General features: G+C 38.6%; 2 protein-coding genes across 4 annotated transcripts in view; one reads left to right on the top strand and one right to left on the bottom strand.

Moving 5' to 3' along the window:
- Window positions 1–8,173, bottom strand: part of foxo1a (forkhead box O1 a) — a 57,274-nt gene extending 49,101 nt beyond the window's left edge. For both annotated transcript variants that reach the window (XM_073817547.1, XM_073817548.1), the window contains exon 1: window positions 7,379–8,173. In XM_073817547.1, coding sequence (XP_073673648.1) covers window positions 7,379–7,930 — 552 coding nt within the window. In that variant the 5' untranslated portion in view covers window positions 7,931–8,173. The remainder of the gene's footprint in view (window positions 1–7,378) is intronic.
- Window positions 8,174–10,047: 1,874 nt separating this feature from the next.
- On the top strand, window positions 10,048–19,504 carry slc25a15a (solute carrier family 25 member 15a). Of its 2 annotated transcripts, XM_073818176.1 has the most exons (7): window positions 10,054–10,322; window positions 10,808–10,876; window positions 10,980–11,238; window positions 12,882–13,022; window positions 13,435–13,610; window positions 14,200–14,358; window positions 18,661–19,504. In XM_073818176.1, the coding sequence occupies exons 2-7, from the start codon at window positions 10,822–10,824 to the stop codon at window positions 18,780–18,782; spliced, it is 912 nt and encodes a 303-aa protein (XP_073674277.1). In that variant the 5' UTR covers window positions 10,054–10,322; window positions 10,808–10,821; the 3' UTR covers window positions 18,783–19,504. The 2 variants fall into 2 exon arrangements, with proteins under 2 accessions (XP_073674278.1, XP_073674277.1); XM_073818177.1 differs by lacking the exon at window positions 14,200–14,358 and having other exon boundaries at window positions 10,048–10,322.
- The last annotated feature ends 696 nt before the right edge of the window (window positions 19,505–20,200 follow it).

Below are 20,200 nucleotides of genomic sequence, written 5' to 3'. Positions count from 1 at the left end.
GCATTTACAGTTAAAAAATAACAGCCAACGACTCAGTTTATGCAGAGTCATATTTGATTAAGTGTAGCGACCCATGTGAGCACAAGCGACAGCCAGAAGAGAGGCTGTTGCCAGGATGCAAGACAAGGGAAGGGGTGAGAACAGAGGGGAGGTCAGGGCTTTTGGACGAATGCAAGTATCCTTCATACTCAAGTACAAGGGCTGACTGCACTGTCCCAGCAGGAGCTTGACAAGCAAGACACAGATTTCTTTCGGCCAAAATATGAGATTCTTGGAATGATGTTACATCTAATGTTCTCAGCTCTTCGAGGAAATAACTCCTTTCTTGCAGTAATAGAGCAGGAGGCAATGTGAACATCACAGGGAACAGTTGTGGTCAGATTTTTGAACCCAATTTGCATCCTCAATGAAAAATCTAAAAAATGGCATATAATAATAAATTAACTAACAACTAACTAACTAACTAATGTGATTGCCTAATGTGCAATGTAAACGTTTATTTACAACTCATTTGAGTGTTTATTTTATTAACTTATTAATTAATTGATTATTAAATAAACTTTATTTTTTTTATTTTTGTTTTTTCACTAACTGAAAACTTTTTTTCTTTTTCCACTGGGAAACATTTGCACATCACATTAATTTAATAGTTATAGACTGATATCAACCAAATGTTTGGCTATGATAGATATTACTAAACTTATATAAGATGTTCCAATCTCTAGTTATCATATCGCTACTGAAGACTTAAGAACCTATATTGGTTACTATACCGGCTATACAAATGACATCCACAAAAATTACAATTACAATATTTCTGAGCCAAACTGTTTTCTAAGATGGCCGGGGTGAATGTACCTGAACTGCGGCCTATGTTTTGAAAACGGTTTTCAAAAAGTATCAGTTGATTGGAGGATAGGTTATCACAGGAGCAAAGTGTGACGTACCACAGGACAGGTGTCACGCGGGTGTGCAGGACGAGACGAGACGATAGACGAGATTAACAATCAACAATAAATTTAATAGAATTCTCCAAGATGAACAAGGCAGGAACAGGCAGGAACACAGAGGGCTTTCACACACATCCAGATAACGTTAAAGACCGACAAAAGACTAAACTCAAAGACAGACTTATAAAGGGCAACTAATTATCAAACACAGGTGACACAGATGACTAATGATTACAAGGACAGGTGAAACAGATAATGGCTAAACACAGGGCTAAACCAAATGAACACAGAATGGCAGGGGAAGACAATGGGAGAAACCAATGACAGACGGGGTTGTGACATCACGCCCCCCTCCGGAAAGGCGCGTCCTCGCGCCGTGGAGAAAACGAGAGGGGCGGAAGAACAGAGTACATAAGGGAGGAGGCTTGGGCGGAGGACGGTACCCCTGGAGGGGGACAACAAACAAAGTCAACAGAGTCCAGGGGGGCGACGAAGGTGGGAGGAGCCAGGGAGGAAACAGGAGGGGCCTGAAGCAGGAGGAACTGACCCAGACCACAGCCATGATGACGGCCCACGGTGGAGCCGACGGAGGGAGGAGCCATGGTGGAGGAAGGCGTGCCGACTCCATGGGGCCGACCGACAGAGGCGGAGCAGATGGCGGAGGAGCCCGAGGCGGAGACGGAGAGCCGATGATCCGGGGTGACGCCGAGGATCCGGAGGGCCAAGGTGGAGCAGGCTCTGGCGCCCGAGGCGGAGGCGGAGTCCCGGAGATCCGCGGCGGAGCCGGAGCGACAGAGGATGGAGGCTGTGCCCGCAGGAAGGAGGAGTCCCAAGGAGCCGGTGGGACGGCGCGACGAGGCACAGCCGGAGGAGCAGAGTCCTGAGGAGCCGATGGGGTGACGACTGACCAGGGCGGAGCCGGAAAGACGATGGAGCCCGGTGGAGCTGGTGGATCGACGGGCGACGGTGGAGAGGAGGGCGTCGAGAGCCGTGGTGGAACCGCGGGGTCGAAGGGCCGAGGCGGAGTCCAGGACTCGGAGGCTGGAGGCGGAGCTGAGGAATCCTCCAGCCGAGACGCCGATGGAAGCTGGCAGTCCCGCGGCGAGCCCACTGCACAGGTGGATGACTGAGGGTGAGCAGGGGGACTGACAGGTGATAGCGGAGATTCAGGAAGGCTGGGCGAAATCAGCGATGACTCTGGACGACTGGACGGAACCAGCGGAGATTCAGGACGGCTGGACGGGACCAGCGGAGATTCAGGATGGCTGGACGGGACCAGCGGAGACTCAGGATGGCTGGACGGGACCAGCGGAGACTCAGGCATAGGCAGAAGAGGGCGGGTGGGTGGGAAGTTCAGGCAGGTCAGTGGTTCTGTGGAAAAGTCTATTAAGTCCCCAGAGTGTTGCTCATTCTCACCCCCAGTGGTGGTGCAGTGGGCAGGGCTCTCTGTAGCCCTCTCTTGCTCCACGTCACACTCCACCGTCGCGGATGTAGCAGTCGGCTCTCGCACCTGGTCCGATGGGTCCGGCTCTGGCTCTGTCGCTCTCGGCTCGGGCTCTCCATCGTCGGTGGGCTCGGGCTGCAACTCCGCTTGTCGGGGTGATGTTGGGCTGGGTTCTGGGTCTGGAGTGGGGCTGGTGTCATCCTTCGCGGTCAACGAAGCTCTGCTGGACACCAGCACCCACTCGATGTAGTCGGCGAGGCTCTCTCGAGGACCCTCCCCGGACAGCTGCCTCTGGATGTTATCATTAAGTCCCACGCGGTAGAACGTGCATAGGCAACTGTCCGGGTAGTGCGTAAACGGGGCGAGGAATATAAAGTCTCTGGTGTGGTCCTCGAGAGAGCGGTTCCCCTGCTTCAGGAGGAGGATGAGGACGGCGGGATCGTTCATGACGGGGGGGAAAAAAAAAATAAACTAAACACTGATACAAAAAAAACGGAAAATAAACGCAGGGGAAGACGCCGTGAATTTTTTTTTTAGGTCGGTCTTTCTGTCACGCGGGTGTGCAGGACGAGACGAGACGATAGACGAGATTAACAATCAACAATAAATTTAATAGAATTCTCCAAGATGAACAAGGCAGGAACAGGCAGGAACACAGAGGGCTTTCACACACATCCAGATAACGTTAAAGACCGACAAAAGACTAAACTCAAAGACAGACTTATAAAGGGCAACTAATTATCAAACACAGGTGACACAGATGACTAATGATTACAAGGACAGGTGAAACAGATAATGGCTAAACACAGGGCTAAACCAAATGAACACAGAATGGCAGGGGAAGACAATGGGAGAAACCAATGACAGACGGGGTTGTGACAACAGGAAAATCAATTGCGGACATCAAAGGGGGCTCAAGTGATTGGCGACAGAGACCTGCATCAAATATTTACACTGCGAGAGTGACGTATGTTTCATAGATATAGCAAAAGCAGACGAAGAAACAACACAGCACAGATCAAACCGAACCGTGTAGGCATGTTTGTTTAGAAACATTCAGAGACCTCATATCACGTGTAACCTTTCCAAATCAACACATGCAAGAGCAACTAGAGTTTACCACTCTACAGACAGATATACACCACAGGAGATTCACAAAAAACTTCACAACACAACACAAGATCCTCTCTACAGAAAGCATCAGACTCATGTGAATTGTCATAGCTTGTGCCTGTAAATTCTGAATTGAAAACTAGAATTAGTGGTTAGTGCACATGCTTATTCATAATAGAGAAGTAAAAATTATGAAATAAATAAATAAAACACAGCAATGATCTGGTTTGAAATCTGAACCCTAATATCTGTTTAACAAATTGCAAATTATGTGCTACGGACGTTCTCTGTGGAGAAAAGATGCGTTATCATGTCAAGTTGCTCAGAGATGGCAGCCTCACTAGAATCAATTTACTATTATTAGAGGTAATTTGTCATTCACTAAAATCTAGAAGGAAAATGCTCTAAACAATACATCTCTAAATGTGACAGTTCTCCTATAGATATCCCAACAGTCAGCATTCTAAAAAGAAGGTATGACGACAAATATATAAATTATTTTTATTATTATTTAATAAATTGTATATATTCCCATTATTTATATATAGCTGAACGATGATGAACAATGTTATATTACATTATTCAGATTTATTAGATATATATTAAATGAAAAATACACATTATAACACACACACATTATATATATATAATGTATTGTATGTTACCTTTGTAGCATAAAATAATTATTTGAATAATTTTATTATTGTTATTATTATTACTATTACTATTATTATTTATTAAATTCACTAAACAACTAACGTGACAATTTAACTATGCTCAGCTAGTCGTTACTCTTTTATCACATCTGCTACCATAAAATACACATGCCAAAGTTTGTGAATATCTTAATAATAAAATACATCAGCGCGCTAGCGTAACTGACACTGGTTTTCAGTGGATTGTGGGAACAGAATAAAGGGGGACTTGACTACGGTAACCTGGCTTCAAGAATTCACCCTTTGGAGGTGTGACATTAAACTCAAAGTCACTTTGTCAAAAAGAGTTACTTTATCCCCTGGACTGAAGCCCAGAGCAATACAGAGCTCTTCTCTGCTTCACGAACTGACAATTTAGCCAGATGATTCAGCACTGAGGGTTGATTGTGGGGTGTTAGGGGGCTGTCAAAGATTCAATTCTCTTGTCACGATCACAGCGCGCAAGGAGCAGTGCTGATAGATTTCTCCCCCTCTCCCCCTTGCTTTTTCTCTGTGTGGCTATCAGCTCTCTGGAGAAAATAAAGCTGGCAAAAAGTAGGGTGCCTGCGTCTCTGTCTCTTCCCCAAAATAACTGAATTCCTGGAGAAAGATGCCTGCTAACATTTTTCAAGATTTTGGATTAATACAGATATGAATATAAAATAAAAACAAATAAAATATTTTTACTTGCAAGGGTCATGCAATGACAAATACATTTTAAAAGCACAAATTAATCATGCAGTATTTATTTACATTATTTATATAGTATATTATTTAATACAATATAATTAACAATTTATCTGGTCACACTTGATTTTAAGGTCCAGTTCTCACTATTAATAAATCATTAATTACGACTTTTGTCTCAATAAACTCCTAATTTACTGCTTATTAACAGTGAGTAAGGTAGTTGTTAAGTTTAGGTTTTAGGTAGGATTAGGGATGTAGAAACTGTTCATGTAGAATATGTGCTTTATAAGTACTAATAAACAGGCAATACGGTAATAATAAACATGCTAATAAGCAATACTGAAGTGTTACCATTTATTTTTTATGTGTCTGGTTGTTACAGAAAAATAACACAAAAAATAACGTAAAATAAAGCAAAACTGAGGATTTTCAACATCTGAGCCTCTCCTTCCTTTCAGCATATTGGTTTGGAGTGACAGAAGCTGTGCCCCTGAGGGACGCTTTAACTGATCATTACCAGCGCCACATTGTTTATGAGATCAGAATAAAATTGAACAGTTCCTGCGGGAAATTTCCTGTGGTTCTTAAAAACATTGCCCCATTATGAGTCACACGTACAGAGCATCCAATCACTGTACAGATCATATAAATTTTACAACCACACAACACAAATATACACAGATTTGACATTGGGTTCATCAGATGTGCTTCCGATAAGAGTGGGAAAGCCGCTGAGTGCTGTCTGTGCTACTAAGAATTATGTGTCATCAGAGGTGAGAGAGGTAAAACGCACCCTTTTCCAAATGCATTCAGTCTTCAATGCATATACTCCTCCCCAACAGACGCACAAAAGCATGACAATTGTGGAATGCTGGCACACAGACACACAAAAAATCAGAGGGTGGAGCGGATCTTTCCTTGCATGTGTAGACCGCCATGCTTGCATACTTGGCAAACATCAGGGGGGTATTGACAGTTAATCCCGCGGATATTAATAGCGTGCGGTGTGATGATGCACTACACCTAACAACACAACTTTGGACCCACTTAACGAAGAAGTTTCCATGGATATAAAAAGCACTGTTTTCATGTTTTTCTGGTTGCCAGGGTGGTTCAGGCATACCGGTGGTACAACAATGTAAGACATCATGTCACCCAAACTGATTTATTGGGATCCACCTTATCACGTTTCTTCAGCTAGTGTTTGACGTCTTGATCTTAATGAGACATAAACATGACCAAAGCTCAGTCTTATTGATCTGAGTCACACTTATGTTGAACTCTACTTCGAGTGTACGAAAACTGACAAACTCTTCATGACCTCAAAAGCTTTATTTACCCCATTTCTTTTGCCTTTTTTTGACAACACTTACTGAGTTAAATCAATTAATATAACATTTATTTTCTATAATAGAATTTCTGTTTTTGGAAAAACAAAAATAAATATGATTCTCATCATTAAAGAATGTTGTAATAAATTCAACCCGTGGTGGCGGTTTCGTATGAATTTTACAAAAACTGTATACCTTTTTAAAAAAGGTGTTAAGGTCCACCTCTAAATCTCCTTCAGTGGGCATATTGTATGAAAAAGTGACATACAAATTAATAATAGCCATCAATTCGATGCTAGTTTTGGTCTAAATCTGGACATTGAGGGGTCTTGTCTTGGTCTGGGTTTTAGGGAGTGTTGTATTAGTCCGGGCCTCAAGGTGTGGTCATATTTACCATTGTTATGCAAATTTTTGCAGGAGAAATACAGGGTTTAAATTAGTCATATAAGTTCAGTGTGTTAACTAACCAACAAAAAGATACTTGGTTAAAAATTTACATCTGTCTGAGCTGTGCTTCAGACTTTACTGCTTTATTGACAATAAACAAATCACCTTTTATCCCACAAAATTTTGTTAATGTGACTAGGGTTTATGAGTAGTCTGGCATTTAGGGGGTCTGGTATTTGGGCTGAGTCAACTCCAGTGAGTTCTACCCAAAAATGTGGAAAGATCCTACAAGTCTTAGCTGTCAGCAGGCATCTGTAAAACACTTGTTACTCGGGACCTGCATGTGACATGGGTCAGCACTTGAACTATTGACTGCACTTCACCACCTCCCATGTGCTGCATGTAATGAGAGGCAATCATCTGTCCTACACGACAATGAATGCAGACTATTGACAATCCCATGACAATCCGAAAACAATAAGTAGGAGGATGCATAATAATCAGCCCCAAATCTCAGTAATTAGGCCACAGGGTACAGCAAGAATCAATACCAACTGAGCAAAAACCAAAAGCTCGTATGACACGGGGGCGTTCACAGAAGACGCGTTTTTGTTTTCATAACAGCTGGATGGGAGCGCAACTTGAATGGGAACCATGGTAACCAAGACGCGTTTATAGAAGTTGAACTGTTTGGCATAAAAAAACCATAACACAAGGCGCAAGAGACTAACGCATGAGTGTACAGACCAAAACTGAAAACATACATACCTTCCAACCAGCGGAGCTGTTACTATCCCCCTTGTCCTTAAAATAAGGGACGCTTTTCACCATCCAGTCGTAGATCTGAGACAAGGTGAGCCGTTTTTCGGGGGAGCTCTCGATGGCTTTGGTAATCAGGTCCGCGTATGACATATTCCCCCAGGCGTTGCGTCTGGACGAGCTGCTCTTGCGCTGAGCGGCTGCCGCGGCTGCAGCAGCAGCGGCCACCGGAGAGGAGAGCACGGGCACCTGTTGCTGGTGACTCGGGATTTGCTGCTGGTGGATACAGTTCTCCTGACACTGGAAATCGCCGCATAGCATGAGAGGCTTCTGATCAGCGTAGTCCTCATTCTCTTCCAGCAAACTGAGGTTGTTGATGAAGTCTGTGTTGCTGGAGGGCTCTTGCTTGACGGACGGAGCCGGGGACGATGTGTTGGAGTCGGCGGCGGCGGGGTTGGGGAACTCCGGCCGCGGTAGCGGCCAAGTACAGGAGCGGGGTCTAGAGAGCGGCTCGAAGTCCGGGTCGATCTCGACCATCTGGTTTTGGGCTACGTCAGCCATGGTACCAGCAATAATGTTTGTCTCTTAAAATGTCACATATGACTGTCAAAAGAAAATATGACGTGAAACGCGAAACAATAACTAGAAAGAAAATGCAGTTACTTTAAACTGACTTGGTTACATTGGAAACGACTTAAAAGTTACAATGTGGCTAGAACAGCATCGGATTGGTGTTGTTATAAAGTTTTGTAATCCAGTCCAGTCCAGTATTATGTGATAGTCCTGTTGCTGTCGCTTGTTGAATGTCTGTGTACCAAAACTCTAAGTGCGTTTACTGGAACTCACTATCATGTCACCTGACACCGCCCACGTACATAATTGACAAGTGCTGACAGCCAATCACAGACGCTCTTTTGAAAGCGAAACAAGCAGTGTTTTCGTCCTTTAAAAACTAGTAAACAAACTTTCACGGAGTTTGGATGTTATGAAAACACTCGCGATATTGACGCATGGCTTTTAACAACATTATATTGCTTGTTCATACACAGACGCGCTTATTTTTGTTTGTTTAATTATGTTGTTACAAAATAGTAATCGAAGTCAAAGAGAGAAAACAAAAAAGAAACAGAAACAGACTTGACGCTTAACTTTCCAACCAAGATGTTTCCGTTGATCACAGTGGTTATTACGAATAAAGATCCTTTCAGTGTCAGTGTAACTGGAAATCGCCGACCCTAAACTGTTATGAAACAATGTTTATCTAGACTATTATATCTATTTTAACTTCTTTCTCTTTCTAAATTAGGGGAAATCAATGAAGACAAGACATAGTCCTATGTTTATTTTGGTGTGTTTATTATAAATACAAAAAATTTACTTATTTGCAATATATATGCAAAAAATAATAGTTTAATAACTTAATATTATGTAATATCAATATGCTTGAAAAATTCTATTGTTTTGAATGATTTTTACATTACAGAAACTAAAATATGTGTGCAAGGGGAATTTTATTCTTACATTAGCCTTATCAATAGACCATACTGTGTACCTGTCTAAAATGTAAACATCCATGATTACATGTTATCTGTAGCCTACATACAGTCGTGGCCAAAAGTTTTGAGAATGACACAAATATTAGTTTTCACAAAGTTTGCTGCTAAACTGCTTTTAGATCTTTGTTTCAGTTGTTTCTGTGATGTACTGAAATATAATTACAAGCACTTCATACATTTCAAAGGCTTTTATCGACAATTACATGGCATTTATGCAAAGAGCCAGTATTAGTGTTGACCCTTCTTTTTCAGGACCTCTGCAATTCGACTGGGCATGCTCTCAATCAACTTCTGGGCCAAATCCTGACTGATAGCAACCCATTCTTTCATAATCACTTCTTGGAGTTTGTCAGAATTAGTGGGTTTTTGTTTGTCCACCCGCCTCTTGAGGATTGACCACAAGTTCTCAATGGGATTAAGATCTGGGGAGTTTCCAGGCCATGGACCCACAATTTCAACGTTTTGGTCCCTGGGCCACTTAGTTATCACTTTTGCCTTATGGCACGGTGCTCCACCGTGCTGGAAAATGCATTGTTCTTCACCAAACTGTTGTTGGATTTTTGGAAGAAGTTGCTGTTGGAGGGTGTTTTGGTACCATTCTTTATTCATGACTGTGTTTTTGGGCAAAATTGTGAGTGAGCCCACTCCCTTGGATGAGAAGCAACCCCACACATGAATGGTCTCAGGATGCTTTACTGTTGGCATGACACAGGACTGATGGTAGCGCTCACCTTTTCAATGATGGCTGCACGCGTTTCTTTGCAGGTCACCATGGTTAACAATGGTAGAACAATGGTTAAGTTAATTTTCATGGCAAAGAAGGACTATGCAATTCATCTGATCACTCTTCATAACATTCTGGAGTATATGCAAATTGCTATTATAAAAACTTAAGCAGCAATTTTTCCAATTTCCAATATTTATGTAATTCTCAAAACTTTTGGCCACGACTGTAGTTTGGAATCTTATGTAAACTCAAGTCTATTCTGCCATCTAGTGGTTATAACACATCAGTATCCCTGGAATTTGTTATGCTCAGATGTCGCGTTTGATTAAGTGACCTTGTGTCACAATCTTAATGTTGAGTCAACAACTTCTGCAGGATATGACAGCAACACGACCGCCTTCTCTTATTTCCAGGGCACGCGGTTCCAGGAAGCCCCCACATGACGAACCCTACGCACCCTTGGCCTGCGTTTGTGGCATGTACACACCTGTAGTGGTGATTGAGGAAGTGTGTGTTAGTACCGGCTTCAGGTGTGTGTTTTGCGTCAGTAGTAAGAATACTTCTTTCACAGGACGGTTTGTTCCGAGGCTCTTGAACCAAGCACATTATTGGATATAGTCTGTAGAAGTGTCAGCTGCCAGGACAGTCAGTGATCCAGAATACAGGGCGGGTGAGTGTGAGAATACCTGGTTTGTGCGATTATGCAGATTATATGTGAGATTGCAGTAGCTGAGTTTAATGTTGCTAATACGTTTTGATCTTGGCATGTGAATGTTGGCACAAGAGGTTTAGATGGTCAGTGTTGGGCTCAAAGGGACTCCCAGGGGGGATTCCCTCTAAATCTGGTTTAAAGATTAAGACTAATAATAGAAAGCTCACAGGTTAGATACACATACCCTCTTCTTATTTAGGCATTAAATTTATGCAATATTCTAGTTCTAAATTTAGCTGTAATGTCTACATGTTTTTTCAGTGTACTGGGCACAAGTTCATACTTTATTATTTATTTATTTATTAACATGTTATTGATATATTATGAAGCATTGATATCTTATAAAGTATCCTGTTGATCCTGTCAATTCTGCATCCATACTATGGTAAATGCGAGCTAATCCGGGTGAATCCGAGTAAAAACGTTTGTCCTGCACTTTACAGGAAGAATTTCTATAATGGCTCCACATCCTCTCACTCAAGCCATCATTGATCTGTCAGCTGGAGCATGTGGTAACAGCTTTGTATTTTGCTTAAATTTTGTTACAGTAAGAATCAGTTATTTAAAAACATTCAGGCATGTTCTGCACTGTTGCCTCTCTTTTGTCTTTGTAAGGTGGGATTGCATGTGTGTTAAGTGGGCAGCCCTTCGATACAGCCAAGGTGAAGATGCAGACTTTCCCCAGCTTGTACAGAGGCTTTGTCCATTGCTTCGTCTCAGTCTACAAACAGGTTGGACTGCGAGGGCTATATCAGGGCACCACACCTGCCCTCTTAGCAAACATTGCTGAAAACGCTGTGCTCTTCATGAGCTATGGCTTCTGCCAGAATGTTGTCCGCTTTGTTTCAGGACTGGACCAAGGTACAGATCTCAGGTGAGGTACCATTACAGTGAACTGCCACACAAAGAATAAGACATACCATTGTACTATTAAACATTAAGCTTTAGACACTTAAACTCTGAACATCCATCATAAAAATGAATTAATAGCTGTTATCATTATACAACTAATATGTTTTAACAACTATGAACATCTAAACAAATAAAGATGACCTATTTCTTTTGTGGCATAATTTCCATAATGAATTATTGTTATTATTATTATTATTATTATTATTATTATTATTATTACTAAGGAGACAATGTCTTTGGTATAGAGTATTGAATCTCAACCTTTGGGACTCAAAGGCCGCCAAATATAAAATAAATATTTAAAAAAAAAATGTTATGTTGTTTTGGCAAATAACAAATAAATAATAGTAAAATAACAATGGTGTATACAGTATATATACACACTATATGGACAAAAGAATTGGGACACACCTTTTAATTATTATTAATTTAATAACCTTTTAATTATTAAATTGACCTATTGACCTATATCAATTGATCTATTGACACAGGTGTATAAAATCAAGCACCTAGCTATGCAGTTAAAAACATTTGTGAAAGTCATTCTGAAGCAAATTATTAGATTGTTTTAATATACCACTGGATGTGTGTGAAATAGAACACAAATAAAAATGATTAGTCTTGTGAAGGGAATGACAACTATCCTGTGGTAGGAATTTTCAAGAGAGTCCATGGGATCAAAATAGTCCATAGTTGAAGAAACACTCATATATTACTGAATAACATTCATGTCAGTTTTGGGACATTGCACATTCACATTAATGGAGAACAAAATGATATTACCATAGTGCCATGTCCAAAAAAACTTTTTGGTCCTTATTGGTTAGTGCTTGTCCACACGCTGGAGTAACTGTAAAGATACAGCAAAATCATTAAAAAAGCTCTGTTAAAAACGTGGGCGGTTAATGTTGTATACTGTACATGTTGTGTGTGTTGAAGCATTGAACACACCTCCTCCCTTTTTGGCTACATACAGTAATTCCGATGTGCTTATGTTTCACTAGTGCACTCAATATGCATGATGCAATTCAATCCTCTAGGACAGACGCTATGTCATGTGACCCACAACCTGTTTTATGTATTCTATTATAGCTATTTTAAAAAATACCATCAACCCATCCAGCTCTAGTGACTCACTGGTTCTATCCTGTTCCTTCACCCTTCCTCCTCCACTGCCCCGCATCATAGCCTTGTTTGTTTTGTCCCGGGCCACTGCTTATCGTTCTCTAACTCTTGCATGGTCATCATTGGGACTCATATTTTGAAGTTTATTTCATCCCTGTGTTCCTGTTGTTAACAAAAAAGTGTGGAAAAAAAGTGAATGAAATTTGTAATTTTTATTTATTTTATTCTAATAAAATGTTTATATATGGATCATAATTAAGTATTAGTCTTCTTCAGTTAAACATGCTGCATGTAATAAAATATATTTAAAAGTATTTTGTTTGGTTTCACTGTTGATTCAGAAATGGTAGTATATCTTAATTGATATGCAGTCATTCATATTACATTTGATTCAACATTAAAATTATACATAAACTATAAGGTCAGTGTGACCTCTCCTGAAGTTCAGCGTGTGATTATCAGCTGTTTTATGTGTTTTAGTGATGTTCAGAAGGCGTGTTCAGGCTCTGTCGCTTCTATCTTCTCGTCTCTGGCTTTATGCCCCACTGAACTGGTTAAATGTCGGCTGCAGGCCATGCATGAAATGGAGGCCTCCGGCAAGATCGCCAGTGGACAGAAAAGGTCTGTTTAATGTTTTTTTAATATATTTTTTTACATTATTCTTTTTAAGATTTTATCTTTATCTTATTTTTAGATTTAATTTTTTTATTTCTTATATTCTCCAGTGTAGATTATTTGTGATTCAAGTCAAATCAGAAAAAAAAATGAATGTACAGTAGATTTTTTTTTATGTCTTAAGACTTTTGAAACCTGCCACAGAATTTTTTTACCCTAAATTAAAATAAATAAACACAATGATGTACTGTATAAATACTTTCAGTTTAAACAACATAACTACACATCACACAAATGAAAAGACGATGAAAATTAGTCAAAACAATTGTTTTTTTGTTGTGGTTGTTGTTGTTGTTTTTGTTTTTGTTTTTGTTTTAGATAGATTTATATCTTGCTGAAATTCCTTTCTCTCTTTCAGCACGGTGTGGTCTGTTGTAAGAAATGTGCTCCGGACAAACGGCCCTCTGGGTTTCTATCAGGGTCTCACCACAACTATAGTCCGAGAGGTACCTGGATACTTCTGTTTCTTTGGAGGATATGAACTCAGCCGCTCAATGTTTGCCCACCACATGGGCAGAGACAAAGAGCACATAGGTCAGTCAATGGGAAGGCCACTTAAAGGGATAGTTCACCCAAAAATGAAAATTTGATGTTTATCTGCTTACCCCCAGGGCATCCAAGATGTAGGTGACTTCTTCAGTAGAACACAAACAAAGATTTTTAACTCAAACCGTTGCAGTCAGTCACTCATATAATAGCAGTCAATGGGACCCACGGCTTTGAGAGTCAAAAAATATACACAGACAAAACCAAATTAAACCCTGCGGCTCGTGATGATACATTGAGCTCTTAAGACACCAAACAATCAGTCTGTGCAAGAAACTGAACATTATTTATATTATTTTTACCTTTGATCCACTGCAATGTCCAACTGTCATTAACAACAGCCGACAGACTGCAATAGTTTGAGATAAAAATTTTCATTTGTGTTCTACTGAAGAAACAAAGTCACCTACATCTTGGATGCCCTGGGGGTAAGCAGACAAACATCAAATTTTCATTTTTGGGTGAACTATCCCTTTAAATAAATTCTGTCACCATGCATTCACCTTCATGTCATTGCAAACCCATATGATTTTCTTTTTTGCATGGAAGATATTTCTTGATTAAGTGTTTCTGACAGGTGTTGTGCCCTTGATGTTCAGCGGTGGTTTGGGTGGTGCCTGTTTGTGGTTGGTTGTGTACCCCATAGACTGTGTGAAGTCTCGCATCCAGGTTCTGTCCTTAGCAGGGAAGCAGGAAGGCTTCCTCAAGACTGTTATGGGGATTTTAGGAAATGAGGGTGAGATTTAAGTATTTATCTTTGTTGCAAAACCTAGTGAAACATACTGTATGTTATATCCTGCCCATCACCGAAAACTGGAAACTCAGAAGCTTGGCACAGGAAACTAAACTTACTGTTTATTTTATTACAGTTAATGCCATTAACTAGGCTAATAGTGTGATACACTAATAAGCCTAAAACTGCACACCACACCCTATTAATATAAAGGTTTTGAATTAAATATAGAGTATCAAGTTTATTAATAATCAGAGGCGTCATGCCCATAAATATTATAAATATTTTTTTTTACATTTGACATTTACATTCCTTCATCATTGCAGGTACAAAATTAATATTTTTCAAAGTGTCTGATATTTTCAATGCAAGCTTCGAAGACTCTGTCTGTGTCAGGTGTAACATCACTAGTTTTGAGAGGAATTCAGAGCCACACAGACATAAGGAATCAGCATATGAATCCCAACAATGCTGACAAAATATTCAGATAAACACGTCACAAATGTTAGATATTAGAATATGCTAATTTATGATGCCTCTGTGCATGTAGAACACAGCTCAAAATTTTTTTGAATATTTTCAGAGAAAAAAAAAAGCAGAATTTTTTATTGGCCATACATACAACATTATCTAATCAGATTTTTCTTGCATTTGTAATTTCAAATAATTTGCTTTAGAAACACAAAGTTAAAGCAGCCAGAGGAAAAAATAAATAAAAACAAAGGAACAAGAGCACAGGTTAAGAAAACACTTTCTTACATACACATACATATAAATCTCTTTCATGTTGACAAACTATTTTCAATAAACATTAAAATCTAAACCTCTGTTTATTTTCAACAAAAACATTTGTATAAAATAAAAAAAAATCTAACTGATTAGTAATAAGTGAAGATACTGAGATCTTGAGTGATCTGTTAGTGTTCATTTTTAAGTTTTTTTTTCCTTTTACAGTGAACATGTTTGATCATATTAATTCAAGAAAACACCTGTAAAATGTTTTTCTGTTAAACATGTAATGCAAATCTTGTAGAGGTTTTTGCACTTTATGTAAATTAGGATATTTAATTTTGCGTTTCTTGTTTGGCAGCCACTGTGTCAGTCATTTTGCCTTTTTTTTGTCATTATTATTATTATTATTAATTTAATGTGAATGTATTTTATTGTAATAATTCAGGAAACCTGTAAAACGTTTATTAAAAATCCTGTTAAGGTTTTTGCACTTTATTTAAATTAGGATATTTTACTTACATTTTAAAAGGTGTGAGCAATGGGTCTGTCTGTCCATTTGCACCATCTGGTGGTGATTTCTGAAATTATCATCACTATTATTTTTTTGATTTTACACACATTTCTAAGTAATTTATGAAAAATACGCAGACATTTTTCTGTATAAAAAATACTTAATATATCGTATAATATAAAGTGAAGGAAAATGACTGTAAAAATGAGTTATTTTATGTAAAAATAGATTTTTTTACACTCTCAGAAAAAAAAAGTACAGCTCTGTCACTGGGGCAGTACCCTAAGGTACAAAAGTAAAAAGGTACCAATATGTACTTTCAAAGTACTAAAATGGACCTTTAAAGTACTAATATGTACCATTTAGGGTAAGCAGAGGTGGGTAGTCCAGGGGTCAGAAAGTAAAAGTCCTGCCATATGTTTGTTCCACCCATGAACTGATGAAATGATTTCACCAGAGGTGGAACCAAGTCCTTCTTTTCAAGTCACAAGCAAGTCTCAAGTCAAATCCCAAGTCCTCAAAGAGTTAAATGTAATGAGATAATAAAGTGACTAATTAACCTCTTAAACTCTCCAAAAATTGTTTCAAAATGTTGATGCTTCATTTACATGACCTTCCTCATATAGTATCAGCCCATATATGGTCTCATTTGAAACCTTAGAGTCTCCTCTTTACTGGAAATACCATAACTTTTAGTTTTATGATACATAAAGTTATGATACATAAAGTTATGCTTAGAATTTATGTCGTACCACACACAAATTTCCGCCTAACGATTGTGAAGAATTATTACAAAGAATGTGTATTTCTTATATTTTTCACAAAACAGACAATTTATCACAAGAAAGCTCTCATTCTCAAGAATCTGACCATGTAAATCATTTTATTGTGTGACAAACACAGATCAAATAATCTTCAATTGAATCGCGATGTCAGAATATTATCTCAAGAGTATAATAATATATTCTATTACTTTCCTCCACATACTACTGCTTCAGCCACAAACTCCATTTTATCTTTTAGATTAGGATCTCTTCTTTCAAACGAGACCATTTTCACGTTTCTCCATTGCTGAGAAATCCATTGTTTTGCCAGACGCGCTCCTTGAAGCACGGGCGCGGCTTTTCAAACGCGCTCAAAACCGCTCAAACAGGTGTCTGTGTCTTCACGGCTGACTGACAGCGGCTTCAGTAGATCAGATTACACTCTCCGGCCGCCTGCTGTGCTGCTCCGAGGTGTGAAAGCCGTCACCTCTCCCTCTCCAGACGCGCAGAGCGAAGAAGAGTCATGGAGAGGTTCCGGGTCACAAAAGGTGCTTCGACGGTGCAGGGTCTTTTGGGATATGTAGTTTTTGGACTCTCAGACCGTAGATATGTGTCTCAGACGAATAAAGCGGTCGCCATTAGCCAAAATAGACGCTAAATGAATAAATAACGGGCCGTTTCCATGGGGAGCAGAGGATCCGCGGCTCATAATTAGTTTGAAACGTAAAGGACACCAAAACAATCTGCTAAGCTATGTATTGAGTGTATATTGAATATTGACAGTAAAGTACAGTAGGTGTTTCAGTAAATATACAGGCAAACATAAAAATGAAACATAATTCAGTCAATAATCATGAAAAGTGCTATGGTACATAGTAAAATAGTATTCTAAGGGGTAATGTGCTTTATAAAACCTGTTTTTGCAAAGAAACAGAAGGACACTTTTAGGGGGGAAAAGGGGGGAAAGGGGCAATGCGACTCCCTTTGGTTATAATTCAATAACTTCCCATTAGAAACTGTTATATGAAAAAAAAAAATTTCTGGTATATCCTGAGACCTAGTGGAATCAAACAAAACAATTTGCAAATAGCTGAGACACCCAAAACCTGAATAACAGACTTTTTTTAAAAAAACTTCAAAAAATCAAAAAGCGCCAATGTTTTTTTAGTTTTTATTGTAATATTTGAAACCTATATAATGTTATTTATAAAGAATTACACTGATATTATGTAGTTTAAATGGTTTTCTATACAATGAAACCATTTTTTTTTATTTCCTCCATTGTATGTGTATAGGGGAACCATTTGAATTTAGGTAGGCCAAATGCAGGTGGAAATCCCCCAAATAGCTGCAGAGCTTAAGGGGTTAAATGATGATTGAGCATTAGTGATGAACACCTGCTGTTATTGAGAATTACAGAGGATCAGATGTTGATGTTTTATTGGTTAAAATTATGCTACCATCATGGAGATCAGTGTTTGCTTTTGATGGGCTCCTGACCCTTTTTGAAATTCCAAGTAATTTGCTTATAAGCAATTGCAGTATTGTTGCACAGAAAGTGTTTTCACGCTGTAGAGTCAAAAAACTTGTTAACTAACAGATTAGTTAGCATGTTCTGCTTTTAATTCATATGTTGAGTGTCACCATTGTTGAGATTCATATGCTGGATCTTTATATATACGTATCTCTAAATTATCCAGTAGTAGCTTTTGTTTACGTTTTGAATCAGTCCTGTGCAGCTCAGCATGCAAGCAAAATCTTCCTCTGAAAGTAATTAATACAAATTCTGCTGTATGTGTGGCATATAAGTATTTTAGTGCTTCTGCTATTTAGACGCATGCAGACTTCAAGAACAGCATATCAATCTCAATAATGGTGACCATCAACAAAATTTGTAATGCTGCAATGCATGCTGGGTAACATCATAGTAGAAATGGCCATCATGCACTGCAGCATGAAGAATTGTTGTCACTGTTGAGGATCATATGATAAGTGTTCATGTCTAAAAGCTTGACCTGTTGCAAGTTTTCTCCCAATATTTCAGCATTATAGTGGCATTTGTTTAATAGCACTTTCTATTCAGTTCTCTGATAGTTCAATGTTGGTCTACAAACCAAAGAATAACCATTACATTATTTTCTCTCATATAATTTTAAAGCAAAACATGTTAACTAAGCCTACTGTATCCGATACAGGCAAATCTGATCATTTAAGGCCTTTAAAAACTTTGCCGAGAAACCTGCTGTACAAAATCTGCTGCATTGTCTATTAGTTTATATTCTGCAATCTTTTTTTCAGGAGTCGGAGTTCTGTATTCCGGTTTGACCCCTACTATGATCCGAACATTTCCTGCCAATGGAGCACTCTTTTTAGCTTATGAAGTCAGTCGCAAGATCATGATGCAACCCTTTGAAGACTGAGTCCAGTCTTTTTAATGCCATCTAGTGCTTTAGCTTGCTTTTAGAACATTATGTTGGAGATATTCAATGGAAAAACCTGAATTGTGTATATGGCTCTGAAAGATTCAAGTCACTTTTATGACCTACAGTATGACCTACCATCCATATATACTGGTCACATGTTAGCAAACACGAAAAGAAATGTATTTACTTAAATTGCCCTTCTTTCTAGGCAGTAGCTGATGCTATAATAAATATTTTAAAATGCATTTTGTTTTAAATATGTTCATTTTAAATTAATTATATTAGTTAACTGGCATACTGGGTTGTTGTGATATAGGTAGCAATACTATTGTACAGTTATTAATACTAATACTAATACTATTGTACAGTTACTATTATACAGTATGCAGACATGTTATACTGTCGTAATGGCTAAGAAAGGTTTTTGTGTTCATATATTCATATTTGTATTCCATTGAGATGATCATTTACACATAGACTGTATCTATGGTCTTGATTGCATGTGACTCTCGAGACTCAAAGCTGTGCATAGTTTCCTTAATGAGGTCTTGGTATACACATACAGTATCTGAACAGCTCTAAAGGCTGAGACAAATGTGTGGGCAAACAATACTGTATTTGAATGTTTTTGGTATTTTGTAAAATGCACTCCTTTTCAGCCTTATGGGCATTTAGCATGTCAAATCAACTATTTTACAAACAATAAAGCTTCACTGTCATTTTGGTTTAAGTATGTTTAAGTACAAAGTGCTTCACGATGCCATAAAAGAACCTTTTTTGCTTAAATAGTTCCATAAAGAACCTTTAACATCTAAAGAACCTTTCTGTTTCACAAAAGGGGGCTTTGTGGCAAAAGAAGATTCTTCAGATTATAAAATAGGTAAGAAACAGATGGTCCTTTAAAGAACCTTTCACTGAATGGTTCTTTGTGGAACTGAAAATGGTTATTTTATGGCATCGCTGTGAAGAACCTTTTAAAGCACCTTTATTTTTAAGAGTGTAGTTAATTAATAGTTAAAAAAAATAGTGTATTTAAAAATAAATATTAATTTGTTAAATGCTTTATCAAATATTTTGAATTGTTTACAATGCAATACTAGCAAACGTTCATTTATTTTTATATTTTGTATAAATTTGAAATATTTAAGGATAATTGTTACGGATACTGCTCTGGGACTTGGCTGAAGATCCAATCGCAGTCTTTATTAAAGGTAATCCAAAGCGTAGTCAAAGACAGACAAAAGTCCAAAGATGCAAATATCAATATAATCCAGTTCATGAAGATTCAAACAACAAGGCAGAGGCACAAAACACAGGGTCCAGGACAAGAATGCAGGTGCTCAAACATGCAGTAGTAACACAATAACAAGACTACACAAAGAATTCATAGGAACGCACCACTTAAATTATTCAGA

Source organism: Garra rufa, chromosome 14, assembly GCF_049309525.1.
Source record: "Garra rufa chromosome 14, GarRuf1.0, whole genome shotgun sequence".
Classification (NCBI taxonomy): Eukaryota; Metazoa; Chordata; class Actinopteri; order Cypriniformes; family Cyprinidae; genus Garra; species Garra rufa.
This window is presented reverse-complemented; position numbering and strand designations above follow the sequence as displayed.

Bases quoted from the DNA above. Each gene is read 5' to 3' on its own strand.
- slc25a15a (XM_073818176.1), top strand. From the start codon at position 10,822: ATGGCTCCACATCCTCTCACTCAAGCCATCATTGATCTGTCAGCTGGA. The intron at 11,239-12,881 runs GTGAGGTACCAT...TATGTGTTTTAG, and splicing joins GACCAAGGTACAGATCTCAG to TGATGTTCAGAAGGCGTGTT. The intron at 13,023-13,434 runs GTCTGTTTAATG...TCTCTCTTTCAG, and splicing joins ATCGCCAGTGGACAGAAAAG to CACGGTGTGGTCTGTTGTAA.